General features: G+C 45.4%; 1 protein-coding gene across 1 annotated transcript in view; it reads left to right on the top strand.

Annotated features, from left to right (window-relative positions):
• Positions 1–26353, top strand: part of LOC136641571 (cytosolic phospholipase A2 epsilon-like) — a 65676-nt gene that overhangs the window by 31280 nt on the left and 8043 nt on the right. Inside the window, exons 3-13 of the mRNA XM_066617517.1 lie at positions 6612–6743; positions 7836–7876; positions 9849–9891; positions 11380–11443; positions 13418–13575; positions 14187–14261; positions 16579–16616; positions 19029–19188; positions 21918–22054; positions 22850–23072; positions 25308–25422. Coding sequence (XP_066473614.1) covers positions 6612–6743; positions 7836–7876; positions 9849–9891; positions 11380–11443; positions 13418–13575; positions 14187–14261; positions 16579–16616; positions 19029–19188; positions 21918–22054; positions 22850–23072; positions 25308–25422 — 1186 coding nt within the window. The remainder of the gene's footprint in view (positions 1–6611; positions 6744–7835; positions 7877–9848; positions 9892–11379; positions 11444–13417; positions 13576–14186; positions 14262–16578; positions 16617–19028; positions 19189–21917; positions 22055–22849; positions 23073–25307; positions 25423–26353) is intronic.

Below are 26353 nucleotides of genomic sequence, written 5' to 3'. Positions count from 1 at the left end.
GTTTGTTGGGAGCCCAGAATGCACTGGGCAGTACGCAGGACCTGGTTAGAGATGTAAACGTTAGTGAGCCATTGGGGAACAGTGATCATGCTGCGATCCGTTTTGACGTGCACGTTGGGGGAAGAATACCAGGCAAATCTCTAACAAAAACCCTTGACTTCCGACGGGCGGACTTCCCTCAAATGAGGAGGCTGGTTAGAAGGAGGTTGAAAGGGAGGGTAAAAAGAGTCCAATCTCTCCAGAGTGCAGGGAGGCTGCTTAAAACAACAGTAATAGAGGCCCAGCAGAGGTGTATACCGCAAAGAAAGAAGGATTCCACTAAATCCAGGAGGGTGCCCGCATGGCTAACCAGCCAAGTTAGAGAGGCTGTGAAGGGCAAGGAAGCTTCCTTCCGTAAATGGAAGTCTTGCCCTAATGAGGAGAATAAAAAGGAACATAAACTGTGGCAAAAGAAATGTAAGAAGGTGATACTGGAGGCCAAGTGAGACTATGAGGAACGCATGGCCAGCAACATTAAGGGGAATAATAAAAGCTTCTTCAAATATGTTAGAAGCAGGAAACCCGCCAGAGAAGTGGTTGGCCCTCTGGATGGTGAGGGAGGGAAAGGGGAGATAAAAGGAGACTTAGAGATGGCAGAGAAATTAAATAAGTTCTTTGCATCTGTCTTCATGGCAGAAGACCTCGGGCAGATACCGCTGCCCGAACGGCCCCACCTGACCGAGGAGTTAAGTCAGATAGAGGTTAAAAGAGAAGATGTTTCAGATCTCATTGATAAATTAAAGATCAATAAGTCACCGGGCCCTGATGGCATCCACCCAAGAGTTATTAAGGAATTGAAGAATGAAGTTGCAGATCTCTTGACTAATGTATGCAACTTGTCCCTCAAAACGGCCACGGTGCCAGAAGATTGGAGAATAGCAAATGTCACGCCTATTTTTAAAAAGGGAAAGAGGGGGGACCCGGGAAACTATAGGCCGGTCAGCCTAACATCCATACCGGGTAAGATGGTGGAATGCCTCATCAAAGATAGGATCTCAAAACACATAGACAAACAGGCCTTGCTGAGGGAGAGTCAGCATGGCTTCTGTAAGGGTAAGTCTTGCCTCACGAACCTTATAGAATTCTTTGAAAAGGTCAACAGGCATGTGGATGCGGGAGAACCCGTGGACATTATATATCTGGACTTTCAGAAGGTGTTTGACACGGTCCCTCACCAAAGGTTACTGAAAAAACTCCACAGTCAGGGAATTAGAGGACAGGTCCTCTCCTGGATTGAGAACTGGTTGGAGGCCAGGAAGCAGAGAGTGGGTGTCAATGGGCAATTTTCACAATGGAGAGAGGTGAAAAGTGGTGTGCCCCAAGGATCTGTCCTGGGACCGGTGCTTTTCAACCTCTTCATAAATGACCTGGAGACAGGTTTGACCAGTGAAGTGGCTAAGTTTGCAGATAACACCAAACTTTTCCGAGTGGTGAAGACCAGAAGTGATTGTGAAGAGCTCCAGAAGGATCTCTCCAGACTGGCAAAATGGGCAGCAAAATGGCAGATGCGCTTCAATGTCAGTAAGTGTAAAGTCATGCACATTGGGGCAAAAAATCAAAACTTTAGATATAGGCTGATGGGTTCTGAGCTGTCTGTGACAGATCAGGAGAGAGATCTTGGGGTGGTGGTGGACAGGTCGATGAAAGTGTCGACCCAATGTGCGGCGGCAGTGAAGAAGGCCAATTCTCTGCTTGGGATCATTAGGAAGGGTATTGAGAACAAAACGGCTAGTATTATAATGCTGTTGTACAAATCTATGCTAAGGCCACACCTGGAGTATTGTGTCCAGTTCTGGTCGCCGCATCTCAACAAAGACATAGTGGAAATGGAAAAGGTGCAAAAGAGAGCGACTAAGTTGATTACGGGGCTGGGGCACCTTCCTTATGAGGAAAGGCTATGGCGTTTGGGCCTCTTCAGCCTAGAAAAGAGACGCCTGAGGGGGGACATGATTGAGACATACAAAATTATGCAGGGGATGGACAGAGTGGATAGGGAGATGCTCTTTACACTCTCACATAATACCAGAACCAGGGGACATCCACTAAAATTGAGTGTTGGGCGGGTTAGGACAGACAAAAGAAAATATTTCTTTACTCAGCGTGTGGTCGGTCTGTGGAACTCCTTGCCACAGGATGTGGTGATGGCGTCTAGCCTAGACGCCTTTAAAAGGGAATTGGACAAGTTTCTGGAGGAAAAATCCATTATGTGGTACAAGCCATGATGTGTATGCGCAACCTCCTGATTTTAGAAATGGGTTATGTCAGAATGCCAGAGGCAAGGGAGGGCACCAGGATGGAGGTCTCTTGTTATCTGGTGTGCTCCCTGGGGCATTTGGTGGGCCGCTGTGAGATACAGGAAGCTGGACTAGATGGGCCTATGGCCTGATCCAGTGGGGCTGTTCTTATGTTCTTATGTTCTTATGCACTGCTCCTGTTCATTGCAAACAGAAGTGATGTGGGACAGTGAGGTTTCATGCTGTGCTCTTAGTAAGTAAAGGGAAGGGGGGAAAGAATGGGGCTGGGCTGTAAATCACCTCTCTGTGCCCCCTTGGTGCTTTGTAAACACCAAGAGGGTGAAGAGAAGTGGTTCAGAACTGCTGCAGCTTCTCCCCCCTCCAACAGTGCTGAATGAAGCAGGGGACTTCCTCAATCCTCTTCTCCCAACAAGTTGGAAGAAAATTGGAGTCCCCAATAGAGTGGCAGGCTGGAAAGAGCAGCTGATGAATGGACTGGGTGCTTATCTATTTGCCACCCTTCCAAGGGTGCCACTCCTGGTAACTGTTTCAAGTGGGTTCATGGCAAGGCCAGCCCTGCTTCCCAGAGCCACACATCATATCCTCCTTGGAATGAAATTCGGATTCCTCCCATCTTTGGGTAACTTGACAGTCCTCCTCCCTGACCCCTGGAGCTTAGGGTGTCAATTCTTGTCCAGGTGGGTATGAATCTTCCTCCACAGTGAGAGTCTGGTGTTGGTTGCTTTTGGCCATTGGCTGAAGATTGAATGTTTTTGAATGGGGGATTTTTTTTTTTTAAAAACAACTTCAATAATTCAGAATAGAAGTTATCCTTGAACTGACCCTAGTGGAGAGTGTTTGGTTAATTAATGGACAAGATATGTTTGATAGTGTGTACTCTTTACGTGAAGCAATCTTTTGCTTCCTATCCAAATTCTGCTTGCTGCTGTATATGTATACATGCCTATTTTGCATGTCTGCTCAGACTGTGCCAGCATGAGGGAACAGGACATTCTACACTAATTAAACTATTGCATACATACTTACAACACGGAGTGCATTGTTATCCTGAGTGCACTAAGTGCAACAATGAGTACATTGTTGTATGATGGCTGTTTGGGTGGAGAGGTGTCATTAGCATCTGACTGGAAAGCTGATTGTTACCCCATTCTAAGATAATGCAATCTTTCCTCCCAGGGCAAATAGTCATGAAGAGGGGGAAGGAAGAGACTTGGATTGGAACCATGTCAAGAGAGGGTTAAAGTTCTCTGTGGAGGTTCCAGTTCAGATAAAAGCCCTGCATAGCTGCTAATTATATTAAAAACAAAACAAATGTGCTCATTCCCTTCACACAAGAGGGTACTGTCTGGTTTGACCTTTAAGAATAGTTCATAAATTCATACTTATTCAGCTTGAAACCGGGGTACATGAAGGAATGTCTGGTTGGCAACCTTCAGTCTCGAAAGACTATGGTATAAGCCTACAGCACCCGGTATTCCCAGGCGGTCTCCCATCCAAGTACTAACCAGGCCTGACCCTGCTTAGCTTCCAAGATCAGACGAGATCGGGCTCCTTCATATATTGTATGATGATACAAACTAGAACAGGGATGTCTTGTTTGAAAAACTTGTTTCATACAGAGGCTGAATTAATTAGCATTCAAAGTTAGTGTTTATGGTGCCTGCTGAGGGCTGGAAATGACACCATTAAGCTGAAAGTGACATCGTTAAGCAGATGATGGCCAGAAAAAGGCACATTGTTCTCACATAGAAACTCATTAGCTGCAAATGACAGAAGAGAAAATGTGCAAATCATGTTCATATTTTGAAGATATGAAAAAGCCCAATTATAAAGGGGGCCGCATTTGGTCAGCGGGCCTCGTGTTTAACATCCCTGAGCTAGAGCCTTGGACCTTCCTGCATTTAAAGCATCCCATGCTGGCACCCACTAAACCACGGGTGGGCAAATCCCCACCTGGGTGCCATTTGCAGCCCTTGAGGACTGGCCCACAGGGAACCCAATGAGCTTTTGTCTTTTTGGAGACTGTTGGAGCCCACACTGACCCATGACTGTGCTTTATAAGAACTTAAGAACAGCCCCACTGGATCAGGCCATAGGCCCATCTAGTCCAGCTTCCTGTATCTCACAGCGGCCCACCAAATGCCCCAGGGAGCACACCAGATAACAAGAGACCTGCATCCTGGTGCCCTCCCTTGCATCTAGCATTCTGACATAGCCCATTTCTAAAATCAGGAGGTTGCGCATACACATCATGGCTTGTAACCCCTAATGGATTTTTCCTCCAGAAACTTGTCCAATCCCCTTTTAAAGGCATCCAGGCCAGATGCCATCACCACATCCTGCGGCAAGGAGTTCCACAGACCAACCACATGCTGAGTAAAGAAATATTTTCTTTTGTCTGTCCTAACTCTCCCAACACTCAATTTTAGTGGATGTCCCCTGGTTCTGGTGTTATGTGAGAGTGTAAAGAGCATCTCTCTATCCACTTTATCCTTCCCGTGCATAATTTTGTATGTCTCAATCATGTCTCCCCTCAGGCGTCTCTTTTCTAGGCTGAAGAGGCCCAAACGCCGTAGCCTTTCCTCATAAGGATGGTGCCCCAGCCCCGTAATCATCTTAGTCACTCTCTTTTGCACCTTTTCCATTTCCACTATGTCCTTTTTTGAGATGTGGTGACCAGAACTGGACACAATACTCCAGGTGTGGCCTTACCATCGATTTGTACAATGGCATTATAATATTAGCCATTTTGTTCTCAGTACCTTTTCTAATGATCCCAAGCAGAGAATTGGCCTTCTTCACTGCCTCCACATTGGATTGACACTTTCATCGACCTGTCCACCACCACCCCAAGATCTCTCTCCTGATCTGTCACAGACAGGTCAGAACCCATCAGCCTATATGTGAAGTTTTGATTTTTTGTCCCAATGTGCATGACTTTACACTTACTGACATTGAAGGGCATCTGCCATTTTGCTGCCCATTCTGCCAGTCTGGAGAGATCTTTCTGGAGCTCCTCACAATCACTTCTGGTCTTCACAACTCAAAAAAGTTTGGTGTCGTCTGCAAACTTAGCCACTTCACTGGTCAAACCTGTCTCCAGGTCATTTATGAAGAGGTTGAAAAGCACCGGTCCCAGGACAGATCCTTGGGGCACACCGCTTTTCACCTCTCTCCATTGTGAAAATTGCCCATTGACACCCACTCTCTGTTTCCTGGTCTTTAACAGGGTTTCAATCCAGGAGAGGACCTGCCCTCTAATTCCCTGACTATGGAGTTTTTTCAGTAGCCTTTGGTGAGGGACCGTGTCGAACACCTTCTGAAAGTCCAGATATATAATGTCCACGGGTTCTCCCACATCCACATGCCTGTTGACCTTTTCAAAGAATTCTAAAATTCTAAAATTTATTTTGGGTGTGTGTGCTCAGGAGTTGTGTGCTCAGGCTGAAAGTGTGTGCTCAGGAGTTATTTATACGGCCCCCCCTTTCAGTTTTCTGACTTGGTCTTAATGTCTGGCAAAAGCACATCCATAATTGTCCCAAGTGCATCAAATCATGTCTCCATGTGTTTTCTGCTTTCCCCGGGCATTATTTTAACACCACCACCCCCATTCCCTCTGAACAACTTATGTCTCCATGTGTTTCTGGCTTGGTTTGTATGTTTTCACTGTGTAAGAGGTCTGTGGCAAACAGTTCATAGTTCTCCTGTGGTTCTACATGCCTGTATTATAGTTCTCATGTGTATTATAAATAAGCTCAGTGAAATCCATTCATTCATATAAATTCCATCTCCAATATATTTATTTTTGTAAATTTATTCAAATTTGAAATGTAAATTAATTCTTTTTTTCCCCCGGCCCCCAACACAGTGTCAGAGAGATGATGTGGCCCTTCTGCCAAAATGTTTGCCCACCACTGTACTAAGCCATAGCCCTTTCTGAGCAAGATGTTTCCATATTTGTTTCTGATTCAATTGATTTAGGAAGAACTGGCTGGGATTATGCTGGAGTATGCAAATTAAAGTGTTGTGGTTAAGCTTTGTGTGACACAAATTATAGTAACCTACTCCTTATTACTGCCCTTTTGTTGGCAAATATTGCGTAGTGGAAGCACAATTAATAATACAAAGTGCTTAGTGGGTCTAGCACCAATAAATATTCATTTCTTTGCTTATTGACTTGGTGAGTATAATTAGGGCTGACATAAAATACTTCCATAATTAATGTTTGCTCTTCTGAATAGTGGGGCATGGAGTGGGGAAAATGAAAAAGAATGCCTAAAGGCCATGAGCCTAAAACCCTTCTCTTACTTTCCCCAGAACATTCTAGAGCTTCAAGTCTGTGATGAAGATCGATATACTGAAGACGACCATCTCCTCACGGTTTTCTTTGATGTATCTAAAATTCAACTTGGAGAAACAGCTCGCCTGAAATTTCAGCTGAATCCAAAGGTGAGGATGAAATGTTGTATTTCTGTGCAAAGGACACGGAAAGGAGGAAACCAGTAACAGGAGAGCAACCTTACTCACTAGCCCAGGCAGGCCACCTGGCTGTGACTATTTTGCTTGCCCTGAGAACTCTAGAAATGTTTCTTCTGAGCATACCCAGAAGTTTTATTCCTAGCCAGGTTCAAAAGATGTGTATCTTTTTTTCTCCAGGTAGGAAATGTTGCTCATGAACATGTTCAGTAACTGGGTAATTTCTGGAGCTGGTTAGTTGGGTAGGGTGGCTTCCTCTTCCTTGTTTTCATCGTCCAGGGAGTGTATGGAGGAAAGGCAGTGGTCTAGAGGAGGAAGAAAAAGAGAAGGCAGCCACTTCGAGGCCAGACATCTTTCTCTGTCTTTCTGTTTGTCTTGCACAGGCCAGGCCCAGCCAGGGGGAGAGGGGCTGCGAGACTGCTCACTTCTTCTTTTGCCTGGGCCATACCCAGCTAAAAAAAGAGGGCAAGATGAGCACCCAACCTAGAGAAGGCAGCAGCTGCTCTCTTGCCTGCTCTTTCAGCTGGACCAGGCCCAACCAACTAGAGTTGCCAACCCTCTAGGACTGACCTGGAGTCTCCAGATATCAGCATCAATCTCTGGTGACTACTGAGAGCAATCCTAGAGATTTTGACAGGGCCTCCAGGAATCTCCAACAGGACTATGTTGGAGAGGAAAAAAACCCAAACATCTCCATTAAGAATTGCAGAGAGTTGGCGACTCTACAGCTAACAGAAAAGGCTAGTTCCTGGTGCATTGGTGGCTTGTGCTGCTTGTATTGGACCACTCTCTCTCTTGACCAGTACTGACCAAAAGAAAGGGTGAGCACCTGACCAAGAGGTTAGCTCTTTCTTTTGATGTTCCAAGTTAGCTAGCTATGGATGGGCATAGTGAAAGGCTGGCAAGCAGATGCAAAGTGCACATGGGGTGTTCCCCCAGTTCACCACCCTCTCCTGCCCACAGGAGATGGCCATTTCATCTTGCCTTGTATGGGATGGAGGGGGCACTCTGCACCCAAGCATGATCCATATTTTGCTTCCTAAAATCATATTTTTAAATTCTCAGGGCAAAGAGGAACTAGAAGTTGAATTCACCATGGAAAGCAGGTAAGCCGAATTGCCAAGCCAAACCACATTGTTTAGAATAGATCAAGAACCTGCTTTGTATGTCTGGCAACTCCTAACACCTTATCTGCACCTGTGGTCCACTGGTGATATGTTTTCATGTCAAGTTTAGGCAAGAATGCCATCTGGCAGGCAGCCCAATCCTGAGCTGCCTGGAGCATAGGGCTGCTGCTGTGCCAAAAAGGCTACTGCAGTGTCCAGTGCGCCCAGGGAAACTGCCTCCTTCTCTCAGGAGAAGGAGACGAAAGTAAGGAAAGTAGTCCCGCAATGGCGTACTTTCCTGCATAAGGAAAGTAGTCCCGTAATGGGGCTACATGATTCTGCACCTGCTATCGAGAGTCACAGAGTTCTGTGCTCAACCAAGAGGCTTGATGCAGGACTCTGGATCCAGTGGAGCTGAGCTCCACCTGCCGCACCCCACTCCCTCATCCACCACACTTCCTCTCCGCCCACACTCTGCCCACCTCCCCTCGCCCTGGAATGCCGCCTCCTCACCTCCCCCCACACCCTCACTCACCTCTCTGCTGCCAGGTAACCACTGAGCAGCGGACCGCCAGCCTCCCACTGGCATTGGGCCAGCACAAGCTCATCCTGGGCTAACTCAGGCGCTGGGCCAGCACCAAGCCCCACAAATGTGCCTTATGGCACATTTGCAACACTGCACACCAGTGGTAAACCGATGCACACACCTCAAGATTGGACTGTGATTCTGTGTATCATTAGCACATTATTGGAGAATAGTAGTTACATAGCCTTTGGGGAAGAGTTATTGTTAGCCACTTTGGGGCTTTGCCAGCATAGCTACCTACTTGCCCCTAAGGGCCCGATCATATCCTTCCTCCTGCCCTCCTCCCCCACAGGTGCAACTGAGCTGAAAAGAACTCGCTGTATTCAGTGGGAAGGGGGATGGATTAGGAGACTTCAGAGGGAAAAGCAGATTTAAATCCCCTTACCCCCTTATAAGCCTCCTGCTCCACAGTGGCTCAGCCAGTGTTTTTCTTGTTCCAACTCCTGGTCTATTAGCTGTAATGTTGTTCCCTGTTGTCATGTTCAAGGCTGCCTGTTAGTTGCTCCTCTGACTCTCCTTCTTGTGGGTCCCATGCAGGAGGGGGGCAGTCATAGGAAGGACCTCCTTGGAGTGGCTGCTCTTTCCTGGCTTCTGCCTCCGTAATATTCCTAGTCTGGTGCCATCTCCTAGGCTGAGTGCTGCCCCCCTAGCCTGCTCTCTCAGATCCTCTGTCTCCTCCATCACTGGGGGTGAGGGGGACGCTTTTAAAATCTTTCTCAGCTGAGTCTAGGTGTCCACAGATTGGTACCAGTGGTGCCACATCACATCTCTGGCCCTACTTGTTGGCATCCTTCAGTCTCGGAAGACTATGGTGTCACGCTCTGAATGGTGGTTCTGGAACAGAGTGTCCTCTCCAGTGCGCGAAGCCTGGGTAAAGTAGGTATGGAGGATAGGCTGTTTCCCATGCAGCAAATCCCCCCTCTCCACGTCTCTGAAATGGTCCAATGGAAAGGCAGAGGCCAATACGGTTGGTTCCAGCAGCGTCACAGGAGTTGCCAGAACATGACTGTGTTCAGCCATGAACTGCCTCAGGGACTCCGGCTCTGGATTTTGCCTCGAGGTTGACTCCTGAAGCCTTTTCCATAACTGGATGTAGCCACAAGGCAGTGGAGGTTTGGGATCAGAGTTTTCCTTCTCTCAGATGAGCTGCCTTCCCAGGCTGACGAGTCCCATCTACCCGGTGGCTGTTTAGTCGCCTCTTATTCTCTGGCCCACTGGTGTAAATATCAGGCCAGGCCAGCTAAGCTTCAGAGCCAATGGGAAGGCGCAAGTGGTGAGATTCCTGACACATGAAAAAGCAAGCAAAATGCAAACAGTGCCATCCTTTCTTGCCAAGTGGTTTCTTAAATAGTGTGATTTTATTTCCTTTTTTTCTTTTTCTTTTAGCCCTGATGTTCCAGAAAAGATTTTTACGAATGGCGTCTTAGTGGTAATCTTGCTGCTCAGTTATCTTTCCTTTACTGCAGTGGGGCTAGTCCCCAAAGTGAACATGTTCAGAATTTGCACACCCACAAATTCTTGCAAATGACTAGTTGGAACTAGATCCTATACTCCCTGTTTCCAGGCTCGCCCACACAATTCCCTGAAATGACTAATGGTGCAGGAAGCTCTGTTTGGAGCAGGAATTCTTGATTTCAGCTTCTGTAAGCCATCAGCTCTTCCACAATCTGAGTGCCGCCAAGTGGCCAAAAGTGTACTGGATTTGTTATATTCCTAGCCTGGCTTCCTAAACCATTGATACTGGGAAATTGCTTCTCCTTGGCCAACCTTTGTTCCCAATTAACTACACTGATTCCTTTGTGTATTGACACATAAATATGAATCTTCTTCACATAATGGTGGATCTCCTCCCTCCTCCCCAGTTAAAACAGCTTTCCTATTATTTGCTTTCTTTTACAATTGCTCTGTTGGTGCAACAGTGGAAAAGTCGTTCTCCCAATAGTGATAACCCAAGTGGAGCTATATGTAGATTGCCACCAAAAAATCCTTCAGATTGTACTTTCCCAACACTCAATTTTAGTGGATGCCCCCTGGTTCTGGTGTTGTGAGAGATGCTCTTTTGCCTCTCACACAACACCAGAACCAGGGGACATCCACTAAAATTGAGTGTTGGGAAAGTTAGGACAGACAAAAGAAAATATTTCTTTACTCAGCGTGTAGTTGGTCTGTGGAACTCCTTGCCACAGGATGTGGTGATGGCACTTAGCCTAAATGCCTTTAAAAAGGGATTGGACAAATTTCTGGAGAAAAAGTCCATCACGGGTTACAAGCCCGTGCAACCTCCTGATTTTAGAAATGGGTTATGTCAGAATGCCAGATGCAAGGGAGGGCACTAGGATGCGGATCTCTTGTTGTCTTGTGTGCTCTCTGGGGCATTTGGTTGACCGCTATGAGATACAGGAAGCTGGACTAGATGGGCCTATGGCCTGATCCAGCGAGGCTGTTCTTAGGTTTTTGCAACCAAATGAATCTATTCTAGAGGCTTTCTCTTTCGCTCCTTATGTAGCAAAATGCTTGTCATTGTGATGGGCTAGTTGGGCATCTATCTTGGTCCCTGAAACCATCACTACAGGGAAATTACAATTCTATTTGATGGTGAGGAGATGGCCCATGTATTGCAGAGGACCCTGTAGGATTCTGTTCTGTGGCAACCAAGCTACCTCATCTGGGACAGCAGATAGTATTTACTTCCACCAGGTGTCAATAGAGTTCCCCAATTGCAGTACAGTACTTAATTTTTTTCTCTAGAGGTCAGGAAAAAAGACCTTGTGAACTGGGTTCAGATTCAGTCCTGCCATGTTTCTTTTGTCCTGCTGTTGTCACCCATCAGGTTGCAGAATTCAGCCAGACCAAAGCAAAACTGTATACTTGTCCTACCTACTCTCTATTCTCACTGTATGTTTTTGTCTTAATATAGTCTCGTGAAGTTGCCTGCTTGGAAGTTCAAGTGGAGGGGGGTAAAAAGAAGGAGAATTCAACAGGTAGGGCTTCATTTAATTATTATATAAAGTAATGACTGTCTAGTCTGCTTCTCCGTGAGTCACTCCTCTGCAATCTCTTTGCTGAAGGTTCTATGAAAAGTAGTCAAACCTCGTTTTCATGGCTGTTGTGAAAAGGAGTGGAGGTGGGATAAGAACCAGGCATGCAGCCCTGAGCTCTTGGATTAAAATGCAAATAATTTGCAATATACTCATAATTCTATGTAGCCATTCTTTTACAAATGGAATTTTTGGTGGTCTCCAATACTTTTCATAGGCAATTCTTGCCATTGTTACTATGTGCAATATCAATTACTGTATAAACCCCTGCTAATTGGGTAAGAGGTACTTTTTCAAGTGGGTGCTCCTTTTTTTAGCAGGGGGAGAGTAACTGGCCCATCTCACCCCAGCAGTGTCTGTTCTAGTGGCTGTCTGCTGGTATTCATTTGCATCTTTTTAGATTGTGAGCCCTTTTGGGACAGGGAGCCATTTAGTTACTGGATTTTTCTCTGTAAACCGCTTTGTGAACTTTAAGTTGAAAAGCGGTATATAAATACTGTTGATTGATTGATTGATAATTCCCCCCCCCCATCACAAAAAAAAAAAAAGCTCTTGAACTAGTCTACCACATATAGTAAAAAGCACCATTCAGTTTGGCATTTCCAACACTTTCAGCAATCTTTTTTGTTAACTTTATCAATAAGAGACAACCCCACCCCCTTCTGATAGCTTTATGGGAAAAATTTTGTCTAAAGACCAATACTTAGGGAAAAGTGTGTTCCATTGTCCAAAGATCTTCTCACATTTGCATGGGTATGTTGTTTCCTGGGTACTGAGTCTATTTCACCCGTCAGGTGCTCCCCACTCATTTGATAGGCTAGGGACTGGAGCAATGGTGAAAAGCAGATCATCAACCTTTTTTAAGTTTACAAATGTTGCTTCCAGTGCTATTTTACATAGCAAATTGCAAATGCCATTTTTGTCTTGCAAATTCCTGCTGTCACACAAAGTTTTCTGCAAATGGACTCTCAGTAACATCTTTGGAAATGGGAATAGAGCTGGAGCTAAAGTTGGCCTTCTCTCGCTCTCTCTCTCTCTCTCTCTCTCTCTCTCTCTCACACACACACACACACACACACACACACACACACACACCGCAAAACAGTTGAATCACCATGCAAATCAATATGGGGAGGGCAATTTTAGCCTTTAGAACAGCAGAAAGAGGTTGAAAGAGTGAAGCAGGCATTGAATGAATGACTTTCGGGTATAACTGAAATGTGTTAAAAGAGTGGATTGTCGAAAAACGAACTGTCAGAGAGCTGGGTATACCTGTATGTTCTTCAACTGTGTCTAACTCACATTCATGCTCCAGCAAAGTTTTATAGATTTGTGACAGGATTGGTTTCTCATTTTTATCATAGTTCTCTCCGCTAATGCTTGTCAATTTGTTCTGACAAGCCCACTCAAATAATTTGGAGAAACTCAATCCAAGCAGAATTTGCATTGTCTATTTTAATTTTTCATAACTTTCTCCTAACCTATTGATTTCTAGCCACTAGTAAGATTCCATTGTCCTAAACTACTATCTGATCTATTTTTCAGGCTCTACAAAATTTTTGGGATGGATTGATTTAGAGTAGTATTTTTGCAGGGATTAAGGGCCCAATCCTATCCAATTTTCCAGTGCTGGTGCAGCTGTGCCAGTGGGGCTTGCACTGCATCCTATGGTGGGGAGGTAGTCACAGAGACCTTCTCAAGGTATGGGAACATTTGTTCCCTTACCTCGGGGCTGCACTGCAGCTGCACCAGTGCTGGAAAGTTGGACAGGATTGGGTCCTAAGGTTGCAGTCCTAGCCATACTTACCTGAGAGTAAGCACCATTGATTATAATGGGACTTACTTCTAAGTAGGCATGTATAGGATTGGGCTCTAATTATCATACTGATCACCGTCTACCTTTTTGTCTTTCTTTAGAGAACCGATTTACCTTTTCTGTGGGTGGATCCCATGAAGAATCTCAGAACCTCACATTGGGGACCTGGTGGTGCCCTGCAGCTCCTGCTAAATTTCACTATATAAAATTCAACCAATCGGAATTAGAGATTGAACTGCGAAGGAGACAGCTCTTTGCAGTATGTAGTTCCTTGCTGTGTTGGGGAAATTGTAACTCCCAGTCAGGTTCATCCAACGACTCCCTAACGTGACAGGTCAAATGCAGCCTCCCTTTATCCGATGATGTGCCAGCCTCTGCTCTCAAACTCCAATGTTCTAGCTAGCTTAATACTCTCCTACCAACCACATGATCTCTTTCTCTTTGCCCCACTCTTCCTTTTCCAATCCAAGAAGCAATAGGAGGAGAAGGAGCAATGGAGGGAAGTAAGCAGAAAGAGATGGGTGCCCCCTTCCATTCTACTGCCTGAGATGACTCCTTCAGTTGTCCTCATGGATGGGCTCCCAGTGAAGTGAACTGATGGAAAGGAAGAGCTTTTGTGATGCAATGAGAGCAGGCTAGGAGTGATGAGACCCAAGTTGAAATCTCTGCTCAGTCGTTGGGAACCCTGGGCCACTCACTATCTCTCAGCATAATTTCTGGATTGTTGTGTGGATAAAGTAGATCTATGAGGAAGAATCTTGTCTGCTGCCCTGAGCTCCTGGGATGAAGGGTGGGGTACACATGTAAAGAATATGAATGCGACTTGTTTAATACTGTTTTCTCCTTGTGATAATTTCATTTCATTTTCAGGATCCTAGAGACAATGAGTCAACAACTGTTCCCCTGACTTTACTGCCACTGCGGGAGCAAGTGACAATAGCACTGGTAAGAGTCAGCTGTTAAATGAATAGAAATAGTGGGTTGTTTTTTTTCAGTTCATGGGGTAATATTGAGTTCATTTGTAAATTATCATTTATGCCAGGGAAAGCAAGGCACTTTCTTCTCATGTATGTGTGGTAAAATTTTCTAGTCAATATGGTAGCATCACATCAAATGTATATGTTACCATGGTGAAAAGTTCAACAACTGTAACAACCAGTATTTATATACCAGCTTTCTTGGTCATTGGATTGCTGCTTTGACTTTAATATAAGGCTGTTCACATAGGCAGGCTTTCTCTAACCCCCCCCCCCCCCCCATGTTTTTTTTTGGTTTTTTTGTTTGTTTTTGCAATAACAAAGAGTTCTAACTTCTTTCAAGAACAACAGTCCAGACCTGTCCTTCTTAGAGTACCCTTTGAAAGGAGGGCTTTTACATTAGCCCGATGCAATGTGCTGCCTTCTAATGACCTACTTGGTAGGTTTAGAAATGCCCCGAAGGAAGAACGATTTTGCCATTGTGGCCTCAGAGAGGTAGACTCTCTTCCACACATTGTTCTGCATTGTGCTTTTAATCAGGTGCTCAGAGACCAGTATCTCCCCTCATTGTCAGGAAACAAAAAAGGTCTCTCTGAGATCACCTCTTTACAACTTTTGCTGGCAGGTGAATTTGAATTTGTGACCCTTCCAGTTGCTAAATTTCTACATTTGAGCAACCTGAAGTGGGCTAAGTTGCTGGTTCTAAGCAACTTGAAGTAACTGTGTAAGCAAACTGGTATGTTTTAACCCTTATTTCTTATCTATTTTTTAATATATACCTTCATACATGACTGTTTGGAGATATTAGTTGTAAAACCATATGCCTAATAAAGGTTTGTTGTATGTAACAACAGTCCAGATGGATCTTTCAACAGTTGGGTAACCATTCAGGCCATGGTTGCCTCCCATGCTGAAAAACAACTTCTTCCCTCTCATGCAGAAGGGCAGCCGACGGCAGCTTCTTTGCTCTCACCAGAGAGCAGGTGGAAAAACTCAGCTCAGCTTCTCAGTCGCTTCTCAAGGTTTTGCTGCTCACAGAGGCTTCCAGTGATCTCGAACTGGCAACCTTCAGATGCTATCTTTGGGCTTAACAGCGACTCTACCTTCCAGACCAGATCAGACCTCCTGCCCTTCTCCATTAGCATTTCTAACAGTGCAATCCTGTGCATGTCTCTTCAGAAGCACATCCCATTGAGTCCCAGTGGGACTTACTCTCAGATAAGTGTGTACAGGATTGCAACCTAATTCTTGCAGCCTTCCATGAATTATTGTCTCAGCTCAATTCAAGTGTATTTGCATTATGACTCACATCAGGCAGGGCAATCTTATTAAGTCTTTATAAAAAGGAGGTGATTGTTTCATTCATTGGCCTATTATTTTGTTGCTGATTATTTAAATATACTTTAATTAATCCAATTAATTAACCCAATCCTATTTCCCACCACCAGCACCAATGCAGCCATGCCAAAAAGGCACACAAAGTGTCCTTTGTGGGCCTTTTAGGGTGGGGAAGTGCTGGGACAACCTTAAGGAGATAGGTAAAAACATTTTGTACTTACCTCCTGGTAGGCCCCAATTATCAATGGATCTCCTTGGATATACACCACCTGTTTCAATGGTGCATGTCTGAGAAGAAAGGGGCAAGGAGATTTGAAAAGGAGAGGATAAGTTCTGGCATGCACCGTTGCCACCAGATCCACCACCACCTGCCTCTTTCTTGCCCCTGGTTCTGTCCTCTCCCTGCCCAGAAACGTCCCCATTCCTCCTATTCTGTCCCCAGCCCCTCCCACTGCTTGCCCTCAAGGCCTGCCACACTGGATGGTGGTCTTGCTGCTGGCTATAGTCATGGCTGCTGGCTGTGTTCATGGCTGCCAGCGACTACGCTGGCCGTCTCAATTCACTTGCCAGTGGTGTCAATGACCACAACCATATTGCGTGATGTGCACCACAATCCAGGCACTTTCTGTATTCTGGTGCTCCCACTGGTGGAACCCACGTTCTGCCAACAGGGCCCAGGTGATAAGATTGGATTGTTTGAGATTTAAATTCATTTCAATATACTTCGATCTTACCTGATTTTGAAATGCAATTCCATTTTGTAAGGATTAGGGAAGATGACAATTGCTGTCCCTTAAGCATTGGCATGTGGGAACAATTATATACATGCATATATGCATATGTATTTCTGCTTATTTTGGGAAGAGGAATACAATAATGAAACTGAAAGGAATGAAAGCTCAAAGGCCCATGGTACTTAATGATATACGTATTTTAATTTTTTTCAGAACAAGACATTTGATCTGAATGTGAAATCCAAAGATTGGTAAGACAGCACTTTTGAAACCTGAACTACAAAATCACACATTTTTCTTGCTCTCTTTTCTTCTGCCCTTTCCGGTTTTTCTGTAGAAATTCATAGAAATAACTGAAGTTCTTGGTGGAATATGGTTCAAAGTAGACATTGATTGCATTGCACAGTACATTTCCAAAGTGTATACATTAAAAAAAAAAATTAAGTTTCGATGTGACAAACATTTGCAGTGAACTGGTCACTTGTTGGGGGACTTCCTGTTAAGAGTACATTCTGTGGCAAACATGAGTTTGCCTGTAGAATTATGCAGTCTTCCTCCAGTAGTCAACTGACAGATGCACAAATCTAACTTATTTTCCTTGTCTGGGAAGAAGAGTACGGCCTTAGTCATTTGTTAGGGTGTTTAGAATCCTTGAGATGGACTTAGTAGGGATTTGTATGGAAACAGCCCATACACTGGGGAGAGCACCACAGCCCCCTCATGCCAGCATGCACTTTAAACCCTGGCACCACCAAATGATTGTCATTTGTTAATAATTTAATAATAATTTAATCAACTAGGTTTTATCAGTTAATCAGTTAAATTAGTTAATCAGCAAATAATTGTAGCTGCAGACAAGTGCTGATCACAGGGAAGACAGGGGGCAGGGCTTTAGGAGAACATTCTCCCCCCCCCCCCAATATGTGGACCTTGTCTGATGGACATGGACTGCAGTGAATGTGTGGTCACAAATTCCATGTGAGTTGAATCTCACAGATGTGACTGACGGATGTATTTTCCCATGGAACAGCTGCACATTTGGCTTAAGCCCAAGCAGGGCCAATATGTAATCACTTCCTAGAAATATTTACAGAACTGAAAATATTAACTTGCAATTGATTTACAGTGCAATTCTAACAATGAGTTAGGCAGGCGCAAGTCCCTTGCGCCAGTGTAGGAGTGTTGCAAACGTGCCGTAAAGGAAAGTTCCTCAGGAGCAAGCTGCACCAGCACATGGAGGTGGACTGGCACACAGAGGCTGCATCTAGCCTCCATGGTGGCTTGTGGGGTGAGCCTTGCGTTGGCCAAGCTCAGCCAACGCAAGGCTCTGGGGTGGGTGGGGAGGAGGCAGGGAGGAGGTGGGAGGGATGCATTCCGGGGCAGGGGGAGGGTGGCCTTGGACTTGGGTGGGCAGGGAGTGGGAGGCAGGGCTAGGATCCGGCTGTTATGCCAGATCCCAACCCCCATTACTGAGCAGTGTGGAGTGGCTTCGTAAGAACGTAAGAACAGTCCCACTGGATCAGGCCATAGGCCCATCTAGTCCAGCTTCCTGTATCTCACAGCGACCCACCAAATGCCCCAGGGAGCACACCAGATAACAAGAGACCTCATCCTGGTGCCCTCCCTTGCATCTGGCATTCTGACATAACCCATTTCTAAAATCAGGAGGTTGCGCATACACATCATGGCTTGTACCCCGTAATGGACTTTTCCTCCAGAAATTTGTCCAATCCCCTTTTAAAGGCATCCAGGCCAGATGCCATCACCACATCCTGTGGCAAGGAGTTCCACAAACTGACCACACGCTGAGTAAAGAAATATTTTCTTTTGCCTTTCCTAACCCTCCCAACACTCAATTTTAGTGGATGTCCCCTGGTTCTGGTGTTATGTGAGAGTGTAAAGAGCATCTCCCTATCCACTCTGTCCATCCCCTGCATAATTTTGTATGTCTCAATCATGTCCCCCCTCAAGCGTCTCTTTTCTAGGCTGAAGAGGCCCAAACGCCGTAGCCTTTCCTCATAAGGAAGGTGCCCCAGCCCCGTAATCAGCTTAGTCGCTCTCTTTTGCACCTTTTCCATTTCCACTATGTCCTTTTTGAGATGTGGTAACCAGAACTGGACACAATACTCTAGGTGTGGCCTTACCATCGATTTGTACAATGGCATTATAATATTAGCTGTTTTGTTCTCAATACCTTTTCTAATGATCCCAAGCATAGAATTGGCCTTCTTCACTGCCGCCGCACATTGGGTCGACACTTTTATCGACCTGTCCACCCCCCCCCAAGATGTGTCTCCTGATCTCGCACAGACAGCTCAGAACCCATCAGCCTATACGTGAAGTTTTGATTTTTTTTATTTTTTTCAAGCCACTCCGCTCTCCTCAGACTTGCACCACCAGCGCAAGATAGGATTGCACCCTTAATTATCCAACTTTATTCTAAAGTCAATTGCATGACATACCTAAGCTTCAATCAGCATGCATAAGGCTGTTGCTAAAATCAGACACCCCAGATTACCATGTGGGACAGAAAGTGGAGTGCTGCTATCAAAAAGAAAAGAATAGGGTACACGTGTCCAGTCCTTGGAAACATGCAAATGTGTTTTGCTCGATTGCAGCCAACACATGTGTAAAATTGACTGCTTATGTTCTTCCTGCCCCAGGACTCAGGGCTGGCTGTTCAAAAGGCCAAAAGATATTGAAGTGCGTCTAGGATATGATCTCTGTTCAGAAGAAAAGAGTTTCCTGCAGAAACGGAAGAATGTGGTTTCCGCTGCTCTGAATGGTATTCTTCATTTAGGACAAAACCTGCCAGAATCTGAAGTAAGTGGTACAGAGGAACCATAAAGTGAGTGCAGTTTTTCTGCTGATGACTTGTACGTCCATTTGGGTACTGTACAGTGCAATTGTGCATCCAACTGGGTACTGTGCAACACCTTCACAAATAATACTAACAACCTGTTTTTGCCTTTCCTGCTTTTGTAATACAAATGTAAATCCAGTGGCATAGCTAGAGGGGGTGCAGGGGTGGCAATTGCACCAGGCTGCAGGCTGCCTGGCGGCAATAACCTGGCCACCGGCCTGCCCCCCCGCCTGCGCAATTGCTCCCCCCCCCCCGCGATCACCTCTTGCAACAAGTGCCAGAAAAAAGACACTCTTTGAAAGAGGGGCAGTGGTGAATGCAGTCTGGCTGCTTGCTCCCCTTGCTCTGGGGGTTTGGGGGGCAAGCAGGAGGAGGTGTCAGATTTTTTTATTTTTCAATTTAAAAAAAAATTGTGGGTGTGATGTGATGTAGGGGGGCATCATTTTTAACTTTGCCTTGGGCTCCAGGATGCCTAGCTATGCCACTGTGTACATCTACATAGGCTCAAATGACCATTCAGTTAGAAAGGACTGGTTTCCATATCTGTCCCACATTAACTATGTGCAGTGGTATAACTAGGCGGGGTGCAAAGCACTGAGTTTTGCAGGGAGCCTCCCTGCGATGTGCAAGCAGCCCCTCTCCCTCCCTTTCAGAGCCATTCCAGTCGGGGGGAGCAAAACAGATGTGTATACCTGAAATGGCTCCAAAGGGGAGGGGCTGCATGCACAGTGTGTTTAGGCACCTGCAAAACTGAGTGCTTTGCACCCCCTCTAGCTACAGCACTGACTGACTATGTGTACATAAATAGCCCAGAACAGTGGTTCTCATACATTTAGCACCGGCAGGGCCTAGGAGAGGGGGATAAGGGGGTAATTTGACCCAGGAGCCAAAGGAGGGGGCCTAGAAATTTCCTGGGATCTTTCCATTTCCTATCTACTCAGACTCGTCACCCACACAGGATGCTGGGGACACTACTGATAATAATAATAATAATAATAATAATAATAATAATAATAATAATAATAATAATAATAACAACAACAGGTATTTATATACCGCCTTTCTTGGTCTTTATTCAAGGCTTTATTCAAGGCAGTTTACATAGGCAGGCTTTATCTAAATCCCTTATTAAATTGGGATTTTTACAATTTGAAAGAAGGTTCTTTCTTTCAAGAACCACTACATTCAGATGTTTCATTCCGATCTGGCTTCACATTCTGGCCTCCATCCTCCCACGCTCAGAGCAGATGGAATCGCTCGGCTTCAGTTTGTCAGCTGCTTCAAGGTCGCACAGTGCCGGTGGCCTCGAACTGGCAACCTTGTGGATGTTATCTTCAGGCAGACGGAGGCTCTACCCTCTAGACCAGACCTCCTGCCAGATGGGTTGGTAGGCCTGGGCTCCAAAGACTTTTCCAGCTGTCTCTACCATCCCCCATCCTGTTTTGCCCCTCCCTGTCCCCATTTTGCTTGCCCATCATCACCCTCCCCCACTCTGTTTCACCCCTTCCCCTTTGCAAATTTGCCCCAAAGAAAATTTGTACCCCCTGATAAAATTCCTCTCAGAGGCCCTGAGCACCGGGACCCACTTTTCAGAATGAGAATCTGTCAGGACCCACCAGAAGTGATGTCATGACCGGAAGTGACATCATCAAGCAGGAAAATTTTTAACAATAATAGGCTGCAATCCTACCCACACTTACCCAGGAGTAAGTTCCTTTGACTATCATTGTTAAAAGAATATACATAGTAGCTTGTTAAAAGTACAGGTCTGTAACATTTCCCCAAATGCAGTCACCTACCATGGGAGCATCAAGTCTAGTATATTAAAAGTAAAATATTGAAATGAATGGGAACCCACCTGAAATTGGCTCGCGACCCACCGTTTGAGAAACACTGGCCCAGTTGTGTTTGTTATTGCCAAGTATAGTTCCCCCATAATGCTGCAACCAGATTATGATCTTACAAAGAACTGAATTTAAATGCTTGTTCTGTTCTTTCAGAGTTTTCAGCTGTTAGTCTGAGCTACGAGTCCCATCAAATAGTGGAAGAAAAATGTCTAGCCTTGCCCTGATTCTTTTTCTGGTCCTTGTCTCCTCTCCCCTTTTTTGGTCTACAAGTTTTTCTAGACACTTTCCCTTCCTTATAAAAATATCCTGAATTCCTGCTAGCTCTTAATATAAAGATAAAACCCTAAGTGCTCTTTCAGAGTGACTTGCCCAACCTATTGCCTGTTCACATCTCTCAAAGGTGTACAAATGGTCCAAATTATAGAAAATTTAAATCTTGCCAGAGCTTCATAGTTAGTACCTCAGTCATTCCCATCAGAGAGGAGAAAAGATAGCTTCATTGTAGTTGGAAAGGACAGTTCCCATCTTATCTAATTCAGATGGTTTTCTGGATTCCTGGTTAAGCTGCTCTTCAAATGGACTAGTTAATGTTACTCTCTCCCAGTGTTTTCCCATATATTTTAATTCAGGTTCTTTATACAGCTTTACTTTTATCTGATGAAGTTTACTCCTATCTATAAAAGCTCTTGCCACAATATATTGGTAGTTTTTAAGGTGCTACAGGACTCTCTGTAGTGCCTTATGTCTTAATAATTGTTCTTGATAATTTTTTTGTTGTAATGTGACATATAAATATTTGTAGTAATAATAATAATAATAGATCATTTCCCTTTCTTGAATAGGTCCCTGTTGTCGCTGTGACAACTACAGGGGGTGGTATGAGAGCATTAACAGCTATGTATGGCACCCTTTGGGGTCTCCAGAGGTTGAAACTTTTGGACTGTGTTTCATATATCGCAGGTTCGTCAGGCACAACATGGTAAGAGAGTATATTGTGTGTAGGTGTGTCTTGTGTAAGCCACTTAGATGTAAAGAAAAATGCTCAGCGCCTGGAAATCTGACAGAGCTTTTCATGGAGTAAGAATTCCCTCAAAGCTAGCATTTCCTCCATTTGTGACCAATTGCAAATAATTGGATTGTCAAAGTCTGATCTCTCTTGACCTTAACAGAAAGATGACAGTTATTGTTATGCTGCCTCTTTAAGCAATAAGGTGACAGCCTAATAATATAAATTAGCTTTAAATGGCATCTGAGGCCATGATGTAACTGGGGGGAGGTCCAGAGGGTCACTTGACCCTGAGTAGTATATCTGGGGGGGCACCGCCCCCATTCCACCGGTCGCACACGCTGCCTCTCTTCCGCAGGCCTTTGGAGGGCCAGAGAAGCCGCATGCAGCCTCCCTGACCTTCCAAAGGCCTTTTAAGGTCCTCAGAGGGTTGAAAAGCATCACTTCTGGTTTCCTTGGAGAAACTGGAAATGATGTTTTTATGCTATTAGAAGGCCTTCTGAGGGTTGGGGAGAACAAGGGCATAAAACATCAATTTTGGTTTAAATATTTTAATTCAGCATTCGGGAGTTTTTCTCCCTCCACCTGGAATGGCTTTGAAGGGGATGGGGAGGGGCTGCTTGCACACTGCGGTGAGGCTCCCCACAAAAACTTAATGCTTTGCACCCCCTCTAGCTATGCCACTGCATAAAACACAGCACTGCAGCCTTGCTACTTAAGGCAAAATATGAACGCATATACCATGAGTCCTCTCTTTTCTTTTCTCAGGACTATGTCACATTTGTATGAAGATGGGAATTGGTCAAATAAAGATCTTGGGGAGTTAATCAAGCAAGCTCGGATTCAAGCAGCCAAATCTAAAACAAGTGCCTTTTCTCTGGAAAGTCTCAAGAAGTATCATAAGGAGCTGTGTCAACGGACCGCAGCAGGATATATGACATCATTTATAGACCTTTGGGGACTGATGGTCGAAGCCATGCTGAATGATGGGGTATTCTATATGCAATTCTTTTCAGAAACACTATCTATGGCTATGCAGGCTGTCATACTAAATCAAATGACTGGTCCATCTAGTCCAGGGGTGTCAAATATAAGGCCCAGGGGCCAAACGCAGCCCCCAGAAGCAATTTTTCCAGCCCCCATTATAACCGGGCTCTCACAGTGTGATCATTGGGATCGCTCATAACTTGAAAATATGAACAAGATTTGTACATTTCCTCTCCTGCCATTTGCAGCCTATGAGAGAACGAAGTGCTCATTTCTGGCCATAATCCATTTACTGATGCCACGTTCTGCTTAATGATGTCGCTTCCGGCCCTCAGCAAGCACCATGAATGCTAACTTGGGCCCTCTGTAGGAAACGAGTTTGACATCCCTGATCTAGGCTGACATCTCTCTTTAATAACAGGTTGTGCTGGGTGCTTCTGGCAGATGAACTAGATATTTGACAGCCCATCTGAGAGGAGGGCATGGTTTGGAGGGAAGGTGGTTTGCCAAGGCATGCATGCTCAATCCTTTCCCTGCCCACTGTGTCTCTCTGACTTGCCTAGCTGTTTTGCTTCCACTTGTGGCAGACGTATGACTCAGCACACTGTTCTGCACTGTCTCCTTCCTTCAAGTCATTCCCTGCTCTTGAGCTTTGGGGTGCTGCTGCTGAATATTGAATTAGGCCAGTGGTTCCCAAAGTCCTACTTCAACTTTAGGACCACAGTAAGTTTTGCAAGGGTGCTGGGGATGGCAGCAATGTGATCTCCAGGATTGCGTTGCTGCTGGGTAAAGGAGGGGGGGTTTGTACTCAATAAAGGGTGTGCTGGCTCTGGGGGGTGTGGGGAGAAACCTCCGCAGGGCTCCCCAAGCCTCTGATTAACTAAAAATAGCAATCATAAAACCAGAAGTGGTTTCTGATCACTATTTTCCATTAATGAGAAGCTTGGGGAGCCTTGTGGAGGCTTCTCCATGCACCCCCCCAGAAGCCAGCACTCACTTTGAGTACAAACCCCCTTCTTTCCCCAGCAGCATCACGATTCTGGGAACTGCATCGCATCCATCCCCCCGCCCTGCCCCTTAAGGGGTCAGTGTGGAGTGCTTCCCTGGCTGGTGTGTTGTGACCACCGGTTTGGGAACTACAGAATTAGGAAATGGGCAAAACAAAGATACTTTTTTTGAATTTTTCACTTGAGTATCTTACAATTTGTACTCACCTTTGGAAACCACATTTAGTCCAACATTTAGTTCAGTAGTAAACTGCTTCACTGTGCATGAAATGACTTCCTTTCTTCCTTGCCCTCATGCCAAGAAACCGACAACCCAAGCCTATGCATGTCTACTCAGAAATAAGTCCCATTGTATTCAGTGGGATGATTTATGAATAGGGATACTTCCTGGTATTGCTTCCAAGAGAGACAGTAATTCCAGATTGGAAGGAAGTAAGCTAGCACTGTTTTCCCATCAAGATCCCTGTGCCATCCATGATGATATTGCCTCATCTTGAACAGAATCAGTGTATGTATTGACACCCCCAGTGATATTCAGGCATCTCCAATCATCCAGAGAACCTTTCATCTGGAAGTACCTTCAGCATATATTTCCTGATCAGATTGGCTAATAATTTACTATACTGCTCTCATTTTTGTTCTTAACCAGCCACCTTGGTCTTTATAGAAAGGATCAATGTGGAAACAAGATTGTCCAATGAAGATATCAGGAACTCTGTACTAAGGAATTTGCGTCCTGGATAATTGTGTCCTGGTCATTGGCATCCCTGGACATTCGCATCTGGGTTTTCTTGCGCCCTGGTTATTTGTGTCCCACAACATAACTGGGCAACAAACAAACTGTAACGGGGCAACAAACTCCCTATTATAAAGGCTAAGCCTCTTATCCCAGCCCTAACCCTTCCTTTGAGTTTTAAAAATAAAAAAGTAAATCTAATAGAAATCTACATATATTGGGACACAAATGTCTGGGACGCAAAAAAACTGGGCGTAAATGTCAATGACTGGAATGCGTTTGCCCTGGACACAGTTGTCCAGGACACAATGGTTTTGTCACTTAAGGGCCCATCTTTTAGCACAGGAGTGAACTGTCTTGTATGACAGTAGCTCTTAGTTAATCTGAATTTGAGTTTGAAGCTTATGGTGCCAATTCAGATGCAGCTGGTAGGCGTTCCTGTTGTCCCTGTTCTTTCAGTGTATAAGATTATATCTTTTTCCTCTCCAAACTGCAGAACAACAACCATAAACTCTCAGATCAGCGAAAGGCAGTCAACCGGGGCCAGAACCCACTTCCTATCTACCTGGCTCTCAATGTGAAGGACCATCTTACCACAAGAGATTTTAGAGGTAACATCTTTCTACATCTTAGGGCACAATCCAAATTGTGCCCTATGCCGGCCCAAGTTCCTTGGGCTGGCCTAGGAGGGTGGCAAACGTGCCGTAAAGCACATTTGCGCCTTCTTGAGGGGAAGCCAGGTCAGCCTCCTCGCTGCCTTCCCCTCAGCTGCTTGTGTCGGCCCGCCTGCACCGACACAAGCGGAAAAGGTAGGTGTGGAGGGGAGTGGGGAGGAGGAGGGTGGGAGGCGTTCCTGGGTTGGGGGAGGGCGGGCGATGGGCAGCCCTGGGGGTAGGTAGGTGGGTGAGGAAAGGGAGGCAGGGCTGGGATCTGGCAGTCATGCCGGATCCCAACCCCCGTTCCCGGGGAGAACAGAGTGACTTCAAGCTGCTCCACTCACCTCGGACTTGCGCCACCTCCAAAGGTGGCGCAAGTCCAAAGAGACCCATTGTGGCCAGCAGCCCCTACCCAGAGGTAAGGGAAACGTTTCCCCTTACCTCTGGCTGAGCCGCTTCTGGCCACAATCCTGTTCTGGATACAGTGCAAGCCTCCTGGCTTGCCTGTTCCAGCGCAGGTTAGTATTGCGCCCTTATTCTCATTTCCCATTTTCTGGCTTGAAAGCCTGGCAGTGTTTCCAGCCAGGCATGCATACCTCAGCACAAATAAAGTGGAATAACTCATCTCCTTGTGCTTGTGCAGAAGTTCCAACCATAACCCAAGCAAAAGGGCCAGCAATATCAACGGTACACTATTGTGCCCCCCTTTTCCTCCTGAAATCTCAGGATGGAGATATATAATCCTTTCTGATGTATACATGTTACAAAGTCATTATAAGGCCAATCAAAATACAATAGTAGAATCCCCAAAGGTAATATTTTCAGTCTTTTCACCTTAGAATGTATCTGTCTGTATAATGGATACATGTATTGTTTGTGGGTCTTC

The sequence above is a fragment of the Tiliqua scincoides genome, chromosome 1 (genome assembly GCF_035046505.1).
Source record: "Tiliqua scincoides isolate rTilSci1 chromosome 1, rTilSci1.hap2, whole genome shotgun sequence".
Taxonomy (NCBI): Eukaryota; Metazoa; Chordata; class Lepidosauria; order Squamata; family Scincidae; genus Tiliqua; species Tiliqua scincoides.
This window is presented reverse-complemented; position numbering and strand designations above follow the sequence as displayed.